Source organism: Hipposideros armiger, unplaced genomic scaffold, assembly GCF_001890085.2.
Source record: "Hipposideros armiger isolate ML-2016 unplaced genomic scaffold, ASM189008v1 scaffold_1238, whole genome shotgun sequence".
NCBI classification, from domain to species: Eukaryota; Metazoa; Chordata; class Mammalia; order Chiroptera; family Hipposideridae; genus Hipposideros; species Hipposideros armiger.
In genome coordinates this window covers 205270-225016 of record NW_017732588.1, presented here as the reverse complement: position 1 = coordinate 225016, position 19747 = coordinate 205270, and the positions used below count along the sequence as shown (strand labels likewise).

At 33.1% G+C, this 19747-nt stretch overlaps 1 protein-coding gene across 1 annotated transcript in view; it reads right to left on the bottom strand.

Moving 5' to 3' along the window:
- LOC109376921 (low-density lipoprotein receptor-related protein 1B-like) overlaps positions 1 to 19747 on the bottom strand; it is a gene marked incomplete at its 3' end in the record, with an annotated part of 166724 nt that overhangs the window by 96499 nt on the left and 50478 nt on the right. Inside the window, exons 7-9 of the mRNA XM_019633073.1 lie at positions 18112 to 18234; positions 7452 to 7592; positions 3333 to 3460 (exon numbers count right to left, since the gene is read on the bottom strand). Of these exons, the coding sequence (XP_019488618.1) occupies positions 3333 to 3460; positions 7452 to 7592; positions 18112 to 18234 (392 nt within the window). The remainder of the gene's footprint in view (positions 1 to 3332; positions 3461 to 7451; positions 7593 to 18111; positions 18235 to 19747) is intronic.

Sequence of the window (19747 nt, the reverse complement as noted above, 5' to 3'; positions counted from 1 at the left end):
TAAAAAAGTATAGGGGACAATATCATTAACACCTGTTTGTCTGTCATCATATAGCTATATCAAATCCTAATATTTTTTTATATTTCATACAGATTTTTGTTGTTTTACTTAAGAAAAAAGATATTATATTTTTAATACATTTGAAGTCCCCTACGTAATTTTTTCCAATCACATTTCCCTCTTTTTCCTTCTAGAGCTAATGACTATCCTTTTTTTAATTCCCTTGCATACTTTAAACCCTCTTCTTATCCATTTATAAATCAATAATATATAAAATTGTTTTGTATTATTATACTTCATATGAACAGTACTAATGTATTTATATTCTGAAACTTGTTTTTTTTTGTTTTTTAACATTGTTGTTTAAATTTTTTCTGTTGATATTTGAGTTCTAGTTTATTCATTTTAATTATGAATAGCATTACATCATGTGAACATGACACAATAAATCTATCCATTCTCCTGTTAATGGACGTTTGAGTTGCTTCTATATTTTCACTATAACCAGCATTAGGGCAATAGGATTCTTATTAATGCCTCCTTGTGCATAGGTATCAGACTACAAACCTAAAAACAGAGTTACAGTTATAGGTTTGAAGGCATGCTCAGCTTCAAATTTATTGGATTTGGCTAAACTCCTTTCCAATGCAGAAAAATCAATTTACACATCCACCAAGAGTATATGTCAATTTCTTTTTTTCCACAATCTTATAAATGATTGGTTTTATCAGATTATTTTTTCTTAATTAAACGACTTGAACTGTTACTTAGACATTATTCTTATGCCTTTTTTAAGGCACAGCTTGGATATCACCTCCTTGAGGAAGCCTTCCAAGGCTGCCAAAGACTAAATTAGTTGTCCTTCCCATGTGCCTCCATATTGTTCAATTTAGCACTTTGAATACTGCATTACAATGACCTGTTTACATGTCTTCCTCTACATCTTCTCTCGTAGCTCCTTAAGGAAAGGTATTGTGTCTTTTTTCCTCTTCCTATCTCCAGTGCCATGATAAATATTTATTGAATTAGTAGATACATGAGGAAAAAATCCCGAAGGAACAAAATAGGAAATTAGCTTCTTTGTAGAAAAAGATTTTCTTTTAAAATACTAACAGTGCTAAAGGCTACAGGACAGTGGATTCAATTACAAAACAATTCCCCTATGGGAAATCTTTTATCTAGGATATATGCCCCTGTACAAACCAATGTCGAAAATGACTCAACCAGGGAAATTAATGAATTTACTATATTTTTCCAGTATGATGAACAACATGACCTCTTTCTTTTCTCTTCTTTCTTTTTTCCTTTCTTTCCTTCTTTTTTTTTTTTTGATTTTGGTAAAACAAACTGCAAATACATTGTAACATGACAACATACTTAGTTTTCAAAACTAAAATGCATACTTATTATTCTCTTTTTAAAAAATCCAACTTCTTAAGGTGTACAGTGATCTTAATAGCTATCATAAATACACTAACAAGAAGACCTAGAACTGAGTGACTTCAGCTGGCATCACTTGGGTGTTAGAAAGTTGTGTGGACTACAGGCCTGGAGAGTCTTAGAAATCTTACTAATTAGGATTGATATTTTTATTTGCTATTATAAGTAGCATTTCCATTTATACTACTATAAATGGCTAGCCAAACCCAAATAATATGGAAACAAGCCAATTAAAAAAATCTAATGGAAATAAAGAAGACATGATATTATTAATTGAGTCAGCAATGCCTTTTACTTGAAGGTGAAAGCAGATCTATCTTAGGATGTAATGAAGCACAGCCTGTGAATTGAACTTTAACCTCAAAAGAATAATAATTGCCCTAGCTTCGAAAGATGCTTCATAGTAAACTATGGTCATATTGTAAAGGCAAACTGCACAAAGTTATATTGACCATACCTAAAATTCTAGCTAATCCTCAGGATAATATAGTTTGATAAAAAGAGCAAAGGCCTTGAAGACAGACCTCATGGATTGATTTCCCCCTAAATTCTTACCAATGATGTGATTTAAGACAAGTCCCTTCTCCCACACCTTCACCTATGAAATAAATGGACCACATGGTCTCTAGAAATCCTTTTTCTATTAGAACATGTTTTGTAAAACAACCTTATAAGATACACAAAATATCTTGAAAATAATAAGCCACTCTAAAATATTTAACCAAGCTTTAAATCAAGGGGCAAGAGAATAACTAGCCCATGGATCCTCAGCAGATATGTCCCTATGAAAAAACTGAAGATAAAATGGAGGTTAGGATTATGGAATGGTTCTGTTTTGTTGTTTTCATTGTTTTGTAGTACATGGTGAAAAGCTCTTTGGAAACAATAACTAGTTAATTCATATTCTTATAAAACTGAAAAAATACACAAGAAAATTAAGTGCAGAGAGGTACAAATCTTTCAAAACAAACAAACAAACAAGAGTGCAAACTGGGCTCTTCAGCTCTCAGTCTTTTATTTGCATGCTTCTTGTGCAGTTTTTATTAATATGTTATAATAATTATTTAGTAATGCTTATTTTGGCAAAGAGAATGTGAAGTGTTTGATATGTTTTGATGTCACTGTGTGTAATGATTGAAAAAAGAATTTAAATGATCATATCAATATGAGACATCAAATACACTACTTTTTCTTCATCGTTTAAAGAGAAGCTCTAGGCTGCTGCTAGTCAGTATCATTTTTGAACACTTATCTGACTAATAATATCCTTTTTGGCACTGTGGGCACTGTGTTGTAATATATACCACAAGCTGTATATTTCTATTGAATGAGAATCTGGCCAGGAATTCAAAGGTTTATTACAATGGGATACATTATATGGAAACATAAATAGGCTTAGTGGTGTTGGAACTTCATGGGGGAAAAAAACACACAAAGAAACTACCCCACATAAATAATGTGCCAGGAACAGAAAACTTTTCACAGAGTTATTCTACAGCAGATTAAATAAAATGCATAAATTATGTTTTCAAGATTAAAGAAAAACGGTCTTCCTTGTGAGAGGGCCTACATCACAGCATGCTAATAATCCTCAACCTGCACTGCCAAGTAAGATTTAGCAGGGACAAGTCTTGTCCAAGTAGTGTATCATCAGTCAACCCATGTGGGTAGATAAAGTGCCAAACTACTTTGGAAAACAGGATCATGACCAATGATTAAGTAAAAGACAATTTGTATTCTAGCTTTTGTGGAACCAAACTTTGAATTCATTTACTACTCCAATAATAATATCAGCAGCACTAGGGATATTTAGTTTAGTTCAAAGCATTGACCTGCATTTTTATGGAGACTAACTTTGTGAGAGATTTATGTATATATCCAAGCAAACCTTTACCTGCACAAGTTTGATTGGATTCATCTTCATTGCTGCCACAATCATTAGCTCCATCACAAAGCCATCTCTTGGGGATACAGCGATTATTCTTACATTTAAATTGATCTTCAGGACAGCTATGATTGACTGGAGTAAGGGGTAAAGGGAGCAGAGAAGAAAATTTAGTAATATAAAATTGGATATAATTATAATTATTTTAAGTTGTAGTTATGGAAAAGTTACAGTAGTTATATCATAGCACAGTAAATGACATAGCTTCTGTCATTCATTGTCTCATTTTATAAAAATATTAATATTTGAGGCTCTGTTAATATGCAATACTTTCATAGAAGACATCAAATGATTAAACCTCATATAAAAAGAATTATATTCAGTTTCATGTCTTCCCTAACACCAACTACATCACTGACTTTGTTTTCTCATCCCTTAACAAAACATGTAACTGAATTTCAGAATTTTTACCAAAAACATTTAAAATTCATCTCACATTTTAATGTGAAAAATAAAAGCTATGCATCAAGTAATCATATATATCAAAAATAATTTTTTTTAAAACCACACATCCACTCAGGTACTTCTTGAAATATTAAATAAGACTAATTCTGTAATGCTTTCTCCAATGTTTCTTGGAACTGGAAGCAAAATACAGAAAATAAAAATGCATCACTTGTGACCTGGAATTGATGCTAACTTTGAGATCCTGCAAAATTTTAATAGCAAAAATTATCACTATGAGTTTTCTCTCTTAGTACAAATAAACATGCAACCAAAAAATATATTGAGGATAAGACCAATCCTCATACAGGAAGCTGTGCACAGGTAAGGATTAAACCTCCAATATCTAAGCACAACAGGAGGCCATCTTAAAGTTAACCTTCTGTGATTATTTTCCCTGCATTCTAGAGGCTAAATTCCAAACTGAATTGGCACGTTCTTCAGTATTTGTTTCACAACTTCAACATTTTTTGAAGTAATTTCCCTTGTGCCCAGTAGTTGCACTTCTATAGGGTAAAAAATAAATGTTGGTAGTAGTTTTACTCAGAATTTTAAAAATAGCCATTTTATCACGCTGTTGCATAGCAAATGTATGCCTTCCTAATCAGTTTCTGTAAAACACTACCTCTTTAAAGTAGGTTTGGTGATCAACTTGTTTTATCACTTTTTAGAAAGTTTTTATTCATGCACAATAAGAAAAGAAACATGGAAAAGCTTTATGTTTTCCGGCATTTGAGCATAATAAACATGCTCTACTCACTTCAGGGACTTTAGCAAGAATAGCTGCTCATAAGAACAAAAGTCATCCAATATATTAGAGGGTAAATTTAAAGCACCAAGATTATATGTAAGCACTTCATCGATGCTTGATCAAGGTCCTTTGTAATTTTCATCAGTGATGTAAATCAGAGTTCAACAAGAAGTAAATATAATGTATAGTTTTGTAATTTGGAGTTGAGAAGTTAAAGGATAAAAAATGGAATGATAATAGAATTCAAGATCAAAGCTTATGAGTACTTAAAATCTAAAATAACCCTCTAAAATGAATTATATATTTATGGAATATTAACCATTGGATCCCAGAAATAATAATGCTGCTCAGAATCACAGCAATGTTTAGAGAAGACACCATACTGCTGAAACATGGCCAGAGGTGTTTAGCTTTCTGTTGCTCTAATTATTTAGTAATTTATCCATCCATGTGTTAGGTGCTGTGCTAGATTCTGAGACTACAAAGACGTTACAACAGCACATGTCTCCTCATGAAGATATTAATGTGTTAGATACACCAGGTAAGTAAGCATATAATTGCACTATGGTTTGGTAATTACTGTAGTAAAGAAATACACAGGAGATGTTTAACTCCAACTGAGCCATTTTGAGAAGGAGATTTTTTTTTAAAGAGTTCAAAAAAGTCTTCCCTGTGGAGGTAATGGAAAACTATGGTGAATTCCATAGACTGCAAACAGTGTGCAATGTCACAAAGGAGAGAGAGAGAGTGACAGTTTTTAGAGATCAACTTGATAAGGACAAAAATGTTAAGTGGATGCATGATAGACATTTAATGCTAAAAATGTAAAGATGAGATATAACATAAAGTGCTTTATATGTGAGACAATTAATTTTAGAAGTTATCTTGTTGATTGTGCAGCTGTTGAAATAACAAGATTCAATTGCAGCATGTAAACACCTCTCTGGAAGCTGTGTGGAAAGTGGGCTTTAGTTAAGGGAGAAATAGTGGTAAGAATAAGATCAAGGGATTCCCTGAGTTAATTTAAGATGGGAGCCTAATATAGTTAAAGATGAAAACTTAATTATTTGGAGGTAAAAGAGATGGGATTTATTCATAGAATTGAATATGAACTATGAATGAATTAGAAGACTCCAGGAAAAGACCATTGTGTAGGCTTGGTGATGGTATAAACAATGAAAGAAATAAGAAGAAATACTGGAAATTTTAACACTACAATTAATGGGACAAATGTAATGCCCCATATATGCATAAACAAAATGAGCTTCTTTGTGTGTTGGTGAAAAGAACAATTTCACTGATAGAAACATGGAACTAAGACTAATGCATGAACATTGTGATGAAATATTTTTGCCTTCTGGCTACACAGGAAGCTCATATGTAGGAAGCATTCATTAAAACCATGAATAAACAGTGAGTCAGAAGTAAAAAGATAATTAATTTAATTAGTAAATACTACATAATATATCATTTGTGTAAAAATGTAGAAAAAAACACCCTTTACCCTTAGATAAAACATTCCTTCCACTCCAAAGCTTTCGGTTATTGTATCAATTAGTATTTAGTATTTTATTAGTAGATTCACACTTTCTAATATAGATATTAATGGGGTTGAAAATAAGAAGTACATAATGTTGAAGTCAGAGTCCATGTTTGTAAATTAAGAGAAAGTAGTGCTGTATTTATATATTAATGATAATTTATGAATTATGTATTGCTACACATACTGAAAATATTTTTAAAAGTCCATATTCTTGGGGTTTTGTACCAAAGCACAGATAGTTGCATGATACAGATGCACAGACCAATTTTGCCCATTCTTAAAGGATCTTTAAAACTTTATTTTTATATTTTTGATTAAAAAAATGAAAATAAAAACTCTCAATTAGTTCAGCCACTTTAACCTGGGAAATGTTAACTGAAAGAAAAATAATTGAAAAAAATAATGTATTTAAGTAAAATCAAAAGAGCAAATACATGGTGCCAACTTGGGCCAGTGAAGCAACATCCTCCACAACTAGACTGAAGAACAAAACGACAGCCCCAGCACTGTTCCCATCCCCCCAATTCACCAATAAAAAAAAAATCTTAAAGAAAAAAAAAAAAAAGAGCAAATACACATATGTCCAGCATATACCTCTCTCCATGTAAACATATTTTATATCTTTTAAACCCAGGTAGTGACTTTAATTAAATATGTTATCAAAATGTTATTTAATATGCTTCTCCAAATGTTTTCCTTCCATGTTTGTGGAATATTTTGTTATCCCTACCAGAAACATGAAACTAGCCCTATTGCAGCAAATGATAAACAACTAATAGAAGCTAAAGGGGAGATACATCAAAACTGATTTCTATCTGAGTGCCCCAGGTGTGTTTCCTATCATGTACTGAGCCAGTCAAATTAGATAATAGCATGTTCCAAACCCGTGTCTGTCTCCTTGGATCTTCTTTAAGGCTTTGTTGCCAAGGAGCAGTGGAGTGGATCATGACCTTCTGTATGAGTAATTCGGTCTTGAGGTAGTTTAAATTGATTTTCCACATCTTTAAATTCAGAGATCCAAAGGGGCCTCCTATAGCAACCTTCTGACAATGATGTGGGGGGTGCTGACAGCACAACATAGAAAAGGAGAGGACTTCTAGAGCAACCAAGATGACAATATTAAAGATGGAGGAAATGAAAAAAACAGTGCTTTAAACCCATTCAGAGGAGGTATATCTAGAATCTAATCTCTATACAAAAGATGTCTGAGAGAAAACAAAAAGTGAAAGAAAAAGAGGTTCCGTTTGCACCAAAAAAACTTTTAGATTTTCATAGTTCACACACTCAAAGAGTCAGAAAGACATAATATTACTTGAAGGAGAACATACAGCAATTTACTGAATCTTCATCACTTCCATCTAGACAGTCATCATCACCATCACATTTCCACCTAGCTTGGATACAGTGTCTGTTTCTGCAACGGAATTCTCCAGCTTTACATACGTGAGGTAATACTTCTCCAGGATTAACTAGGGTTAAAAAGAAAAAAAAGAAAAAATCCAAGGTATATAAACAATACTAGCTAGCTAGCTACATTCAGTTCATTAAAATGTACATTTTGTTTTAATGACAAAATTCTGATTCATGTCATTTTATAGAAAATATGAAAATATCTTAGCATTGTAGTGTCAACAATCTCAGGAAATAATATTTTTTTTCATTTTTTCTGAAAATAATTACTAGGAATTTTAAAGATTTATTTTAAATAACTTGCACCAAAATAACAAATAATAAGAACAATAATAACATAATACCACCTTGCATTTATATTGGGTTTGTAGTTTGACTTTTTAAAGGGCTTTCATTCATAATCTCTACTAAGAAGTGTTAAATTAAAATAAAATTATATATGCAAATTATTTAGAGTGCTTTTCTCCATATATTCCATGTCCTTTAATCAAATGTTAGAAATTCAGTTAATTGGGATTCACAAAAAGTCTTCCTGTTCTTCTGTTTTCTTTGAGTGGATTTGATAGAGTCTAGAAAGAAAAGGGAATATGTGGCAATAGTTTAAGTAAATGATTTATCTTTCAAGGGCCAGAAAAGGCATTGCATTATTAAAAGCTGACTTGTTGATAGGAAAAACGAAAGCTAATCTTTCCATTCTAGTTCTAATTGCTGTAATCTTTATTTTTGGATAACTGGTTTGGACTGATGAACTATCACAAAACCTATATACACTTCAATAAGGCATATCAAGAAAACATATGTGGAATGTCCAGAACACTTTGTGTTTGTACTCTCTTAATCTTTGTATTTTCCCTACAAAGATTTCCCTAGTTCAAAGAATGGAGGGGGGATGTGACTCTTGAACCATAACTTCAGAGAATCTGTTTCAGAATTAGACAGCAATATGCAGGCATGTTGGTTTGTGGGGCTGGAAAAAAAGAAAAAATAATGGCTGCCCAATAAATTCAAACTTTTATTTAAGGCCATAAGGGAGAAAAATAATTAGTATGGTGAATGAAATATTCAATTAGAATAAAGGTAATCCTATGTTTCTTTTGTTCCCTCGCTCTCAGACAGTGCACACTATATGTAACAACTGACAATAATTTTTCTACCCGGTTTAACTCTAATCTTTTCAATAACAAAATGCTGTAACAGCAATTCCTCTAACGACATCATTTTTGTATGGTGTCTTGAGTATCACATTTTGTAAATATATAGACATGATAGATAGACAGACTGATAACAAATAAAAAATTAAAAATCAGAACAATTTTAAAACAAAAAGGGAAGATCCTGGGTCTAGGGTGCTTTTCATAGCAGCGCCTGGGAGTGAGGATGGGAATCAAAAGGAAGTGAAAGTGCGCTTTGTGATACATCTGATAATCTCTAGGATCAAGCTTTTCTTTCTTAACTTGTGGAATTGATCACTAATAATCTGTATATTTTCCTTCTTTTGTTTTTCAAGGCTGCTCAATTAGACTCTACGACCCTTTATAGTTTCTTGCTTTGAATCCATATAAACCCAGCTTAAAACTGGGCACTTAATGAATAGTAGTTTGATTAACTTCTTCCCTATTAAGCTTAACAGTCTCTCAGAGGTTTTTCTTGTTTTTAAATTCCAGTCAGACGGGAAAGCTGATTTGAGATGTAATCGGCTTCCTCTCCCACTTAAGTTTAGATTTAAGGTTTTTTTTCTAGCCTCTCTACAGTTGACTTCAAAGAAATTGTAAGTCAATCCTGCTGTTCCATAAATTAAGGATTGAGAAACCCAAGAAACCATCAGTTCTCTTTTGATAACAATTCCATCAATTAAAAAAGCTTGGCTTTCACGTGGTGAAAATAACCCAAACCACAGTTTTAAGGAGTGATCAAAGATATCCATATACAAGGGTAAAATTATAATCAATTCCGAATAATTTCATGTATATTAAAGAAAACCAAGACATCTAGGGAAGGACTACCCAAGAAAATTGACATTTTAAAACTAAATAACCTTCCCCATAATTGATTAATTTATAGACAAGGTCTTTAAGTCTATGTAGAATTCAAATGTTTTTCAAGCGATATTTGGATTATTATGGAATGAAGGAAGACAGGCACATTGTCCAAGCTTGTTTTAAACATGGTTTCAAATATACATAGATAGCTGGTTATTTAAAAATTATATTTGGTAATACAAATGTGGAGATTTTCAAAAACAGATAATGACAATGTCTAAAGTTTCATTTTCATTTTTCATAACAAGTTATGAATAATTGCTTGAAAACCAGTAGAGTTAACCTCTTAAGGTAATTTCATATTTTTATATTTACAGCTTTTGATATTAATGTATATCAATGTCATTAACAAAGATCAATGTCACTGTAACAAAAGTTAGGCACTGCTTATATCTGTAATAACAAATATAATAAAACATACAAATATCTTTGACATTTGAAAGTGTTTCTCCAGTTTTTCTAAGTTCTCTGATGTGTTGGTTGAGAGGCATTTCTCCATGGTGTTTTACATGTCTTGTGTCTTCTTTTATTCTGGATTTCTTTTTCGAGGATACTTATACATAATAGCTAACAGCCTTGGAAGATAGAGATGATGCCTTCTAGAGAAGAAAGCAGGTTTTGTCTTCAACCAGGACAGTAAAGGCAATGTTTCCCTTCAGGGCAATGGTTGGAAAGATTTTCTAGAAGACTCTTAAGTTGTGATAGAAACCCACTGTGTGTGCAGAACCCACCTGCACCTGCCTGCACATTGCCCCCATATGATTTTGAGGGAAGGTGGGGCCAAGAGAATCAATGTGAGCATGAAGTTTATGCTTCTGGCTGTGTCAGGAGTAATACAGTCCTTTGTATCTGATTCAGAAATTGTGTGTCTTCTGTCAGAATTCATGAAACTCTGTCAGGCTAATATGGTAGCTTGCAACTAGGGTAACATCTCAGACCCCTCATAATCCTTGATATAATAGTAAATAATTTTTTAAGGTACTAGGTTTTGATTTTCCAAAGTCTTCCAGGACATACGGCATCATTAGTTTATTCCAGCCCTAATCCAAGTCTTCCAGAAGTAATTAGTAGTTATGTCACAGAAAAAAACACATGATATCTACGATGGCTATTAGGTTTGTCCAGGACTCATAATGATAGAAGACAGATTATTTTTGAGCTAACAATGTTCATTATTAAAAACACATGTAATGTGATAGGTGATAATCTGGATAAAATGGCGGCTTAGATATTTAAAAAAAAAAAAAAAACAGGCTTTTCCCCTGCATTTACCTAACTGTGTGAAACTGGGCACAATGTCATCTATAATAGCACTCAAGCTAATGGTCAGGCAATCCACCAACATTTGTGAGGACCAACAAGATTATGAAACAAGTATATTTGGCATCACATAAGAGATCCAACAGCACCTATAAAAATGAGATTAGTGCCTTGTACAAACTTTTACAAGGGAGTTATTTTAAATCATTTTTACACATTTAACATTTCCCCCTGATATTCTTGAATGTAGGGAGAACATTGGCATACACAGAATAGAACAATGCCAAGAACAGAATCAGACATAGAGTAAATGTTTCAAAATATCTGTTGGCTGACTTACTAGAATTAACAAAGATTGATAATTCTACATTATAGTCATTACTGTAGTGAGAGATTCTACTTCAGAAAAACAATATCACCTCAACTGGCTCAACAGCTAATGATCTTCTCCAATCACCCAAGAACATGAATTAATTTAGTTTAATTTAAGGGAAAAAGATCAACATGTAGATAGTAAGAGACAGTGATAAAAGTTCTCCCCTCAACCAAAATAGTGAATGTATAGGGAAAGCTCCATATATGTCACTTTGTTCCAACATTTAATATGACTGAACCTATATAGCACTTGAGTATTTGGGCATAGCCATAAGTTGTTTTCAGGGTATTAACAAATGTTAGAATTGCAAGCTTTGAGTCAGAGTTGTGTTTTGCACTGGGAATTTGAAAACTGATACAAAACCTGTAATTCTACCATCACGACTAGTAAACTATTATAATGCAATCTCACAAGTAAGAAAACTGACAAAGTAATAAATAATCCCTTAACCAGGATCAAAAATTTAATTACAGGGCCGGCCAAGTGGCGTGTTGGTTAAGAACTGGCTTGGGATGCCAGAGGGCCCCCGTTTGGATCCCACATATGAGGGCCAGTGACACTGCCCTCCACAGCTAAGATGCTGAACAACAGCTCGACCTGGAGCTGGGCTGCTGTGGGTCACCGGCAAAGGCGTGAGCTGCAGCGCCCTGCTGCAGTGGGCTGCTATAAGCTACCATGTGTAGCCAGCAGCCAGTGTGAGCAGCTGGCAGCCAGCGTGAGCGGCCAGCAGCCGCTGTGAGTGGCCGTCCAGAAGCCGGCGACTGATCTGCCTCACCCAGAAAGAGCGCAATGATGGTGCCAACTTGGGCCAGTGAAGCAACATCCTCCACAACTAGACTGAAGAACAAAACAACAGCAACTTGTCCGTTCCTCTTCCCCCGATTTCCCAATAAAATCTTTAAAATAAATAAATAAATAAATAAATAAATAGATATAATTACATAAATCATGGCTTGCCTGGAAAGGAATTGCCAGTTCTCATGCGTCCTAGGATACCTACTGTTAGAGCACTGAAATTAGAAGGTCTCTGTATTAATCTTCGATATGTTACAAAGGGAAATTGAAATCTAGAATTATTTTCTTTGGTAAAAACTGGTAGAGTGATTGCTGGAGTTATCATCCAGATCATAATGAAATAAAGGAAGAAACCCTACTAATAAGATTTTATTTTCATTCAGTTTTGAATTATCTTATATTTTGATCTCAGCACAGCAAGTGGACTTAATACATATGTTCCTGACCTTGGTTTAATAAGCTGTGGTGCCCATGAACAACTGCCTATGTTTCTAACTTTGCTTTTGCTCCTTTCAAGCCCAGCATGGTAATCTATTCTAAACAATTTTTATCTCTTCTCTCAATTGATGTTTTGCTCTTGACTATTATTGATATTATATAGCATTAGTGTCAGTACAAAAAATAAAATAAAGTTTTCTTAGTGTTTCTGTAAGTCTCATATTGGAACATGTTTATTTGTTTAACAAATTGTTTATTTTTGCATTTTGGGAGTTCAAAATTTCTAACTATCCCTTTACTTGAGAAGGAAAAGAGAAAAACCTAACAGAAAACTTGAAGTTTCTTTTTTAGACCACAGAGGGGTGACCTTTGTCTTTGGAACAGCCAACCTAAGTGGTACATAATCTTCTGTGATTTCCTAGTCACAGAATGCCATAAATATTCATCTAGATGGGGCTTCTAAACTTTTTACTGCCTTCAACTTTTTACTACACATTAGATTGCATAGAACATAAGGCGTGTCACAGCTGAACAGATAAATGGCTCAGCCATAGTGGAATGCTGTTTTAGACAGAGGAATATATCTGGTGTTCCAGAAGGTGAAGAAGGTCATGGAGTACCACAGACAAATAATTGTGCAGTGCTACCCTTCAATGACCAATATCTTTGCCATGTTTAAGTTGCTCTCATGGGAGTAAGACATATTGGAAATATCTGTCTTTTCTTTCAGGACACTAAAGAGGAATTTGAAGAATCACTGTCTGATTACTCTAGAAAAAATTATCCTGTTATTTTAAAAAACAGTAACTAACACCTTTTTAGGAACTTATTTTACCTTCCTGGGATTATCCATGTGCTCGTTGATTAACATTTTATGTTGTAATTTTCCCCACAAAGGTGTTAAGATTAAAAAAAAGAAAAAAAAAGACTCACTTGATAATTGATCAACTGGCTTTACATATGCTTCTCCAAGGCAGTAAATTCCAAGTTACTATGCTATACCTGGCCTCATTTCTAACTGTGAGAGAATTTGACCAGGACACACACAATTCACAAGGACAAAGGGTCCAGCCTACTCTCATTCTTGATTTCTTTCCAGGCATGGCATTAGAATTCATCCTTAATCAATCATATAGCATGCCAATATTTTTCTGCTGGGTTAATGCCACTTCTGGCATAGCCTTATGCTGCAAGTTCATTGAGAAACAAATGCTGGTGTTTAATTCTGGCCTGACCATCTGCCAGTGGGTTTTTGTTCATTTGATGTCAATTCAATGAGGATAACTGAAACGAAGATGATCATATCTCAATGGTTGTGCATGTATTTTTGTTTTTCTTGTTAGATAAGATTACAGAGTTAATCCAGTTGAGAGCAGTTCACAAAACTATAATCTAGCCCGAACTAGGTTAGAATCTCAGAGGAATAATGAGAGGTTAGTGACACACTGATAATTTGTTTTGCACTATATTATGCAACCATGAACTTTATTTGTTTATTTGTTGTCCCTTTTCATTTTAATTCCCTCATCTGCAAACTAAGACTAATATATCCTTAAACAACCATTAAAAAAGTAGGAACTGGAATAATTTATATAAGCATACTTTGATTTCTTTGCAAGAAATTATTTACTATATTGTGACTCTTAATTTTTACATTTGAAAGAAACTTAGGCAAGTAGCATGCTATATTAAATACTAGAATTTTTAACAGCCAAATGCAACAGGTTTTAAAATAAGAACTCACCAGTTTTTATTGATTTATCATTGTTTGCTATAACAAGTATATATGAAATGATTTTCTTTCTTATCCCTTTTTATTACATCAGTGTTATTTACACAGAGATATCCAGTGATCAATATACTTTCTATTTAAATATTGATATAAATATGCCAATCCTTAAGGAATTAATACATTTATAATGGGGCATAGAAATGGAGTATAATTTGGAGGCCATGAACCAGATAATTATAATTCACACAATTAAAATTAAAAAACTAATTAGAAAATTTCAAGCTTAAAAAGCCATCGGATATTAGTATCAGATGTATACACATTCCCTTCAACTTCCCACTATGAAAACAAAGATGAAGAGCGCAAACTCACAAGATCCTGAGAATTCAGCATCTTGATCATTCTATTGACACTATCATAAGGAAACTGACTTTTTTTTTTTTTTTTGCAAAACCTATAGGACTAGATTTAGATATGCAATCAGAAGCCTCTCTAAGTTATGTCACTAGAATTGGATAAATCTGTGTATCTTTAGGTAGGAAGAGTGACCTTTTGTACCCACAAAAAAAAAAAAAAGGTGATACTTGCAGTGCATCCTTAAGAGGAAGACTCAGGGTAGAGGAAAGACAGGATGAGGCCTGCTAGAGGTTTATAAAGGTAACTCTGTGTGTGTGTGTGTGTGTGTGTGTGTGTGTGTATGCGCGCACATTTCATCAGTTGAAAATGTCAGAGTTATTTAGCTGGAGTAGCAAATGATCTCATTTTATACCAGGAATATAATTTTCTATGACTCCACAGTAGAAACTAAAAATTAAACTTAGAAATGTGCATATAAACCATACACTTTTATCTTAATAATTAAGACAAGTATTAGCTTAGCCGGCAATGGGACTGACTTTATGTTGTTCAAAGCAATGCTTAATCCCTGTCTATTAAAAATTATGGATCTTAATGATCTCTTCTGATGATAAATAAACAACAAAATAAGAACTGTAAAATAATACCACAGAAGAAAAGAAGGAAAACTACCTGATACCTCAGAGAATTATTTTCTATAGGAATTGTCTTGTCTGCAAATTTTAAAATCCTTCTAAAAACGGGGAGAAAAGAAAACCTGCCCAGAGATGTAAATTAATATTTGTGTTCTGAAGCATATTTTGCGAGAATAAAATGAAAGAATACTTCTGGAATTTTGAAGAAAAATTTTGTTCAGCCAAGAATTGATGCTAGTTATGCATAAAGGCAAATGAGACATGTTTAGAATACACAATGCTCCACATATACATCCTTCGTACTCTTCTTGAAGAAGTAAGTTTAAGATATACTCCATCTATCCTACACATCAATGAAAACCAACAAATAAACAATGGGAAACTAATAAAAGTTTTACTACAAAGCAGTACATCTAGTGAGTCACTGATCCAGGTCTAAAAAAAAAAAAAATAGTGAAATTGATCAATAAACTAACTACAAATGTCAAAACATTTTTATAAAGAGATTTACTGTTTGATAGTTGAAAATAATATTCCTTGCCAGAAATCCTAAATTATATTAAGGACTGAAATTCAGAGAGATGAAGATAATAATATAAAGGAAGCCAAAGTCTTCAACTCAAATAGTTGCAACTCAAAATAACAGTAATATAATTTAAAACTGGTATAATTCCAAATGCTTGAAGAAGATATAAAAAATTGACCATGGAATACAGGGTCAAATATGAAGAAATCATAAATGGTAAAGAAATGCATAGCCCATAGTAATGCATCAGAAATAATACCAAACATTAAGTAGGAAAATATAAACTGTTTAAAAATTAGTCATTAAAAATCAAGTTTATAAAGAATATGTAGTAACTTGGTAAAAATTTTATTCACATATTAAATAAAAATAAAAGAGAGAATAAAATATACTATAGTATGATCCAAAATGTATAAAGTACAACAAACTAAGAGTTCACCCTCCAAAAATAAAATACCTTGGGGGCCTAAATTCCAAATGTTACACTTACTAATTATGAGAACTTTGAAAAGTTATTAACCCCAAGTCTAAATTCTAAATCATAAAATGAGGTAGTAATAACATCTTTCTTATATAATTATTGTAAGGATTAATGAGGATCATGAAAATTTATTACAAAATGCCACATCCAGTATAAGAATTCAATAAATGTACCCATGATTGTTATTAGAAAATAAATAACCTCCAGAGATAATTACAAGGAGTCATATCAAAATGTTTTAGTGGTTTATTACCAAATAGTGGTTATTACAAATGGATTTTTCTCTTTTTTATACTTTCTAAATATTACTATTTATTAAATGGGATTTTAGAAATCCCTTATCCACATTTTTTGTTCTTCAGAAGAAATGAGACTTTACAGATAAGCTGAAGTCTTCTTTGTTACACTTATTTCTCCTATGCATTCCCAGAGACAATCATTATAACTGATAGAGAAAAAATACATGAACTATTAATTTAACAACTTATGGTTGTTAATTTTATATGTCATCTTGACTAGGCTATAGAGAGCCCAGCTATTGGGTCAAAAGATTTTCTGGGTGTGTCTCTGAGAGCGGTTTTTAGATGAAATTAACAGCTGAATCAGTAGATTAAGTTAAAGCAGACTGCCCTTCCTAACCTGGGGGTTGGGGGGCAGGAGGTGGGGTCCAATCAGTTGAAGACCTGATAGAACATAGGGATCAGTTAATGTTCTGATCTTCCTGTAAGTAAGAGGAATTCTTCCTGGTTGGCTGCCTTGAACTGGGACATTGGCTTTTATCCTGCCTTTGGACCAGAATTGAAATATTGACTCTTCCTGGCTCTAAAGCCTATCATTTCAGACTAGACCTACGCCATTGGCGTACGTGAGGTTGCAGGTTGCTGACTGCAGATATTGGGACTTTCAGCATACATAATTGTATAATTGTATGGACCAATTCCTTATAACAAATCTCTCTTTCATACACACACACACACACACACACACACACACACATACACATATCAGTGGTGCCAAAAATATGTATACACATGACTTGAATTCATCTTTTGTTATCAATATATATTGAGTATTACAGTTTTAATAGATTTTTCCTTTCTTAAAGTGTATACATTCTTTTGCAAACTCTTTGTGTATGTGTATATGTGTGTGTGTGTGTGTATGTGTGTGTGTGTGTACAGACACACGCACATTCTATTTGTTTTATTTCTTTGACAAATGATGAGTAAAACACAAACCAAAATTTAATCATTCTAAAAACATTTATATAGTACATCTGCAGGTCATTGTTACTGTTATTGCTGTTATTGTGCTGAAGGGAGATGTTATGTGTAGAGAAGATAAATTTAAAAAGGATCCATTTTAATAACAAGATGCGATAAATTGAGGAGGGTCAGCAAAAGTTAATAAAGTGACTTTAATCCAGGTTAATTAATGCAGTTAATTCATTATTTTGTCAAAGTCTAGAAATTCCCTGGAAGCCTCTTTTTTACTTCCTTTACCTCTTTCCTTGCTCTTCACTATTAGATACAGATAACTGAGCTTAATAAGCTATTTACAGTAATTTGAGGCCTATGGTGTGCATCAACATTTCATCTATGTAACCAAAAGCTACATATTTTTAGTTTTTACTGATATTGAGGTTCCCTAACAATTTCATGAAATATTTTCTTCTGTGGCATATATTGTACTCATTTATATTATTTTATTAAACTATATGCAGCAGTGACAGCTACTCTGTAAATCTTCATGATTATCATTATTCATATGTACATTAGAAATTAATTCATTTACTTATTTGTAGTCTCAAAGGAATTATACCTAAGTACTTACCTGAATTTCTCTTTCTAAGTTTGATTTTAATACCTTTGGTTTTATCTGCTTCTGTTTTTCAAAAAGACACACAGGAACAATGAGTATAACAAGTAAAGGTACTTACATGTGCAAGTTGTCCCATTTTCATCTAAAAGTTGATTATCAGCACAAGCACATACTCGGCCTCCCGGAATGGCCAAGCAGAGTGTACTACAGCCACCATTATTTACTCTGCACATGTTGTCACCTGCAAGAGGAGTGAAGCACATTGTCAGAGAATGGTGATTCCATCCAAAGTTAGCCAGCTTTTTCTAGGAGATATAAGTAGGCATAAATATATACACATATATAATATTACATATTCATTAATGTAGTCAGAATTCCTGCTGAGTCCTTAAGGAAATTCAGAAATGTTTGAAAATATATGATGTACTGGTATAGGACAGGACTTTGCATGTTGGTTGGAGGGGACACAGGTCTGTAAGCAGTTAGGTACCAGGAGAGAGGAAGAATAGAGAAAACAGAATGGCTTCTAGTTTGTTTAGGATCACTTCCCAGATTAGGCCTAGTGTACTCAAGTCTGAGATCTTTGGAAAGTAGACCACCAACAGGTGAAATGTGGCTTTGGATCCCAAGTGAACACAAAACAAGCAAGCACTGGGGAAGGAGTGGTATATTGTTCCCTCTTATGGCAAGGAGTACATTAGAATGTCCGTGCATTGAGGACCCCAAGGAACACAGCCTATCTGTGAAGCTTTAAAAATGAGCAGCTTTTTTTAGTACCAGGAGAATAGACAATGCACAAGGGTAAAAGTGTGGTCCCAGTGGACCTAAACAGCAGAGGCACTGATGCACCGTAACAGACATCAATAAAGCAGTCACGAGGAGAAAGTCATAGGCTATTATTGATGAACATATGGGAGACACCCTTGGGGATCCGGATACAACTGAGGTAAATTTTGGAAGAGACTAGAGACTTTGTTTTATAAAGATGTAAGTAAGAGTAAATAAAGTTTGGGTAATCATCATTTTGATGCTATTTATTCCTACAAGTTGGAAGGGCAAAGAGGAAAGTGTATTTTCTTAGCTATATATGTGTAGAATAGCTATAAAGAACTCTAGCAATCCAACTAGCCGTGAAAATGTCAGGGTATTTTACACTATGTTACATTTTTCAATGTATCATTAAATGACATTTTGATTATATCAGAAAATCTTACTCAAACATTAAAAATAAAGAGCTTTTAATTACCTGGACATATATAATAAAATAATGATTAAAATTGCATTGGCAGTTAAAGCACAAGTGCTAAAAAACTATGACTAAAGTGACAGACTACATTATTATACTGTAAGCCTCAGGGGTTTGATGTGCTATGTAGAGATTATAAAGAAATGAGCTTAAAAAAAAGAAAAAGAAAACTCAGAATGTTGCTAGATACAATAAATATTTAACTGATCCCTATAGACTATGATGTGCCCACAGATCTGAAGAAATGACCTAAATTATATAATATTTTTTTATTATTCTGAAAGGTAAATAATATGCTATGTTTAATTAAAAATACACTTAAAAGCTAAGGAACCTAATAATTCAAGATAAAGCATCAATTACTAAATTTACAGGGATAATTAAGCTTGGCTTGGGCTTTTCCAAAAGGAAATGCAGAAAATTTTTAAGCAGCTTCCGGATAGAATCATGTTTATTCCATGACAATGAAATAAAAATATAATAATTCATTGGATGCTTTGTTGTTCTG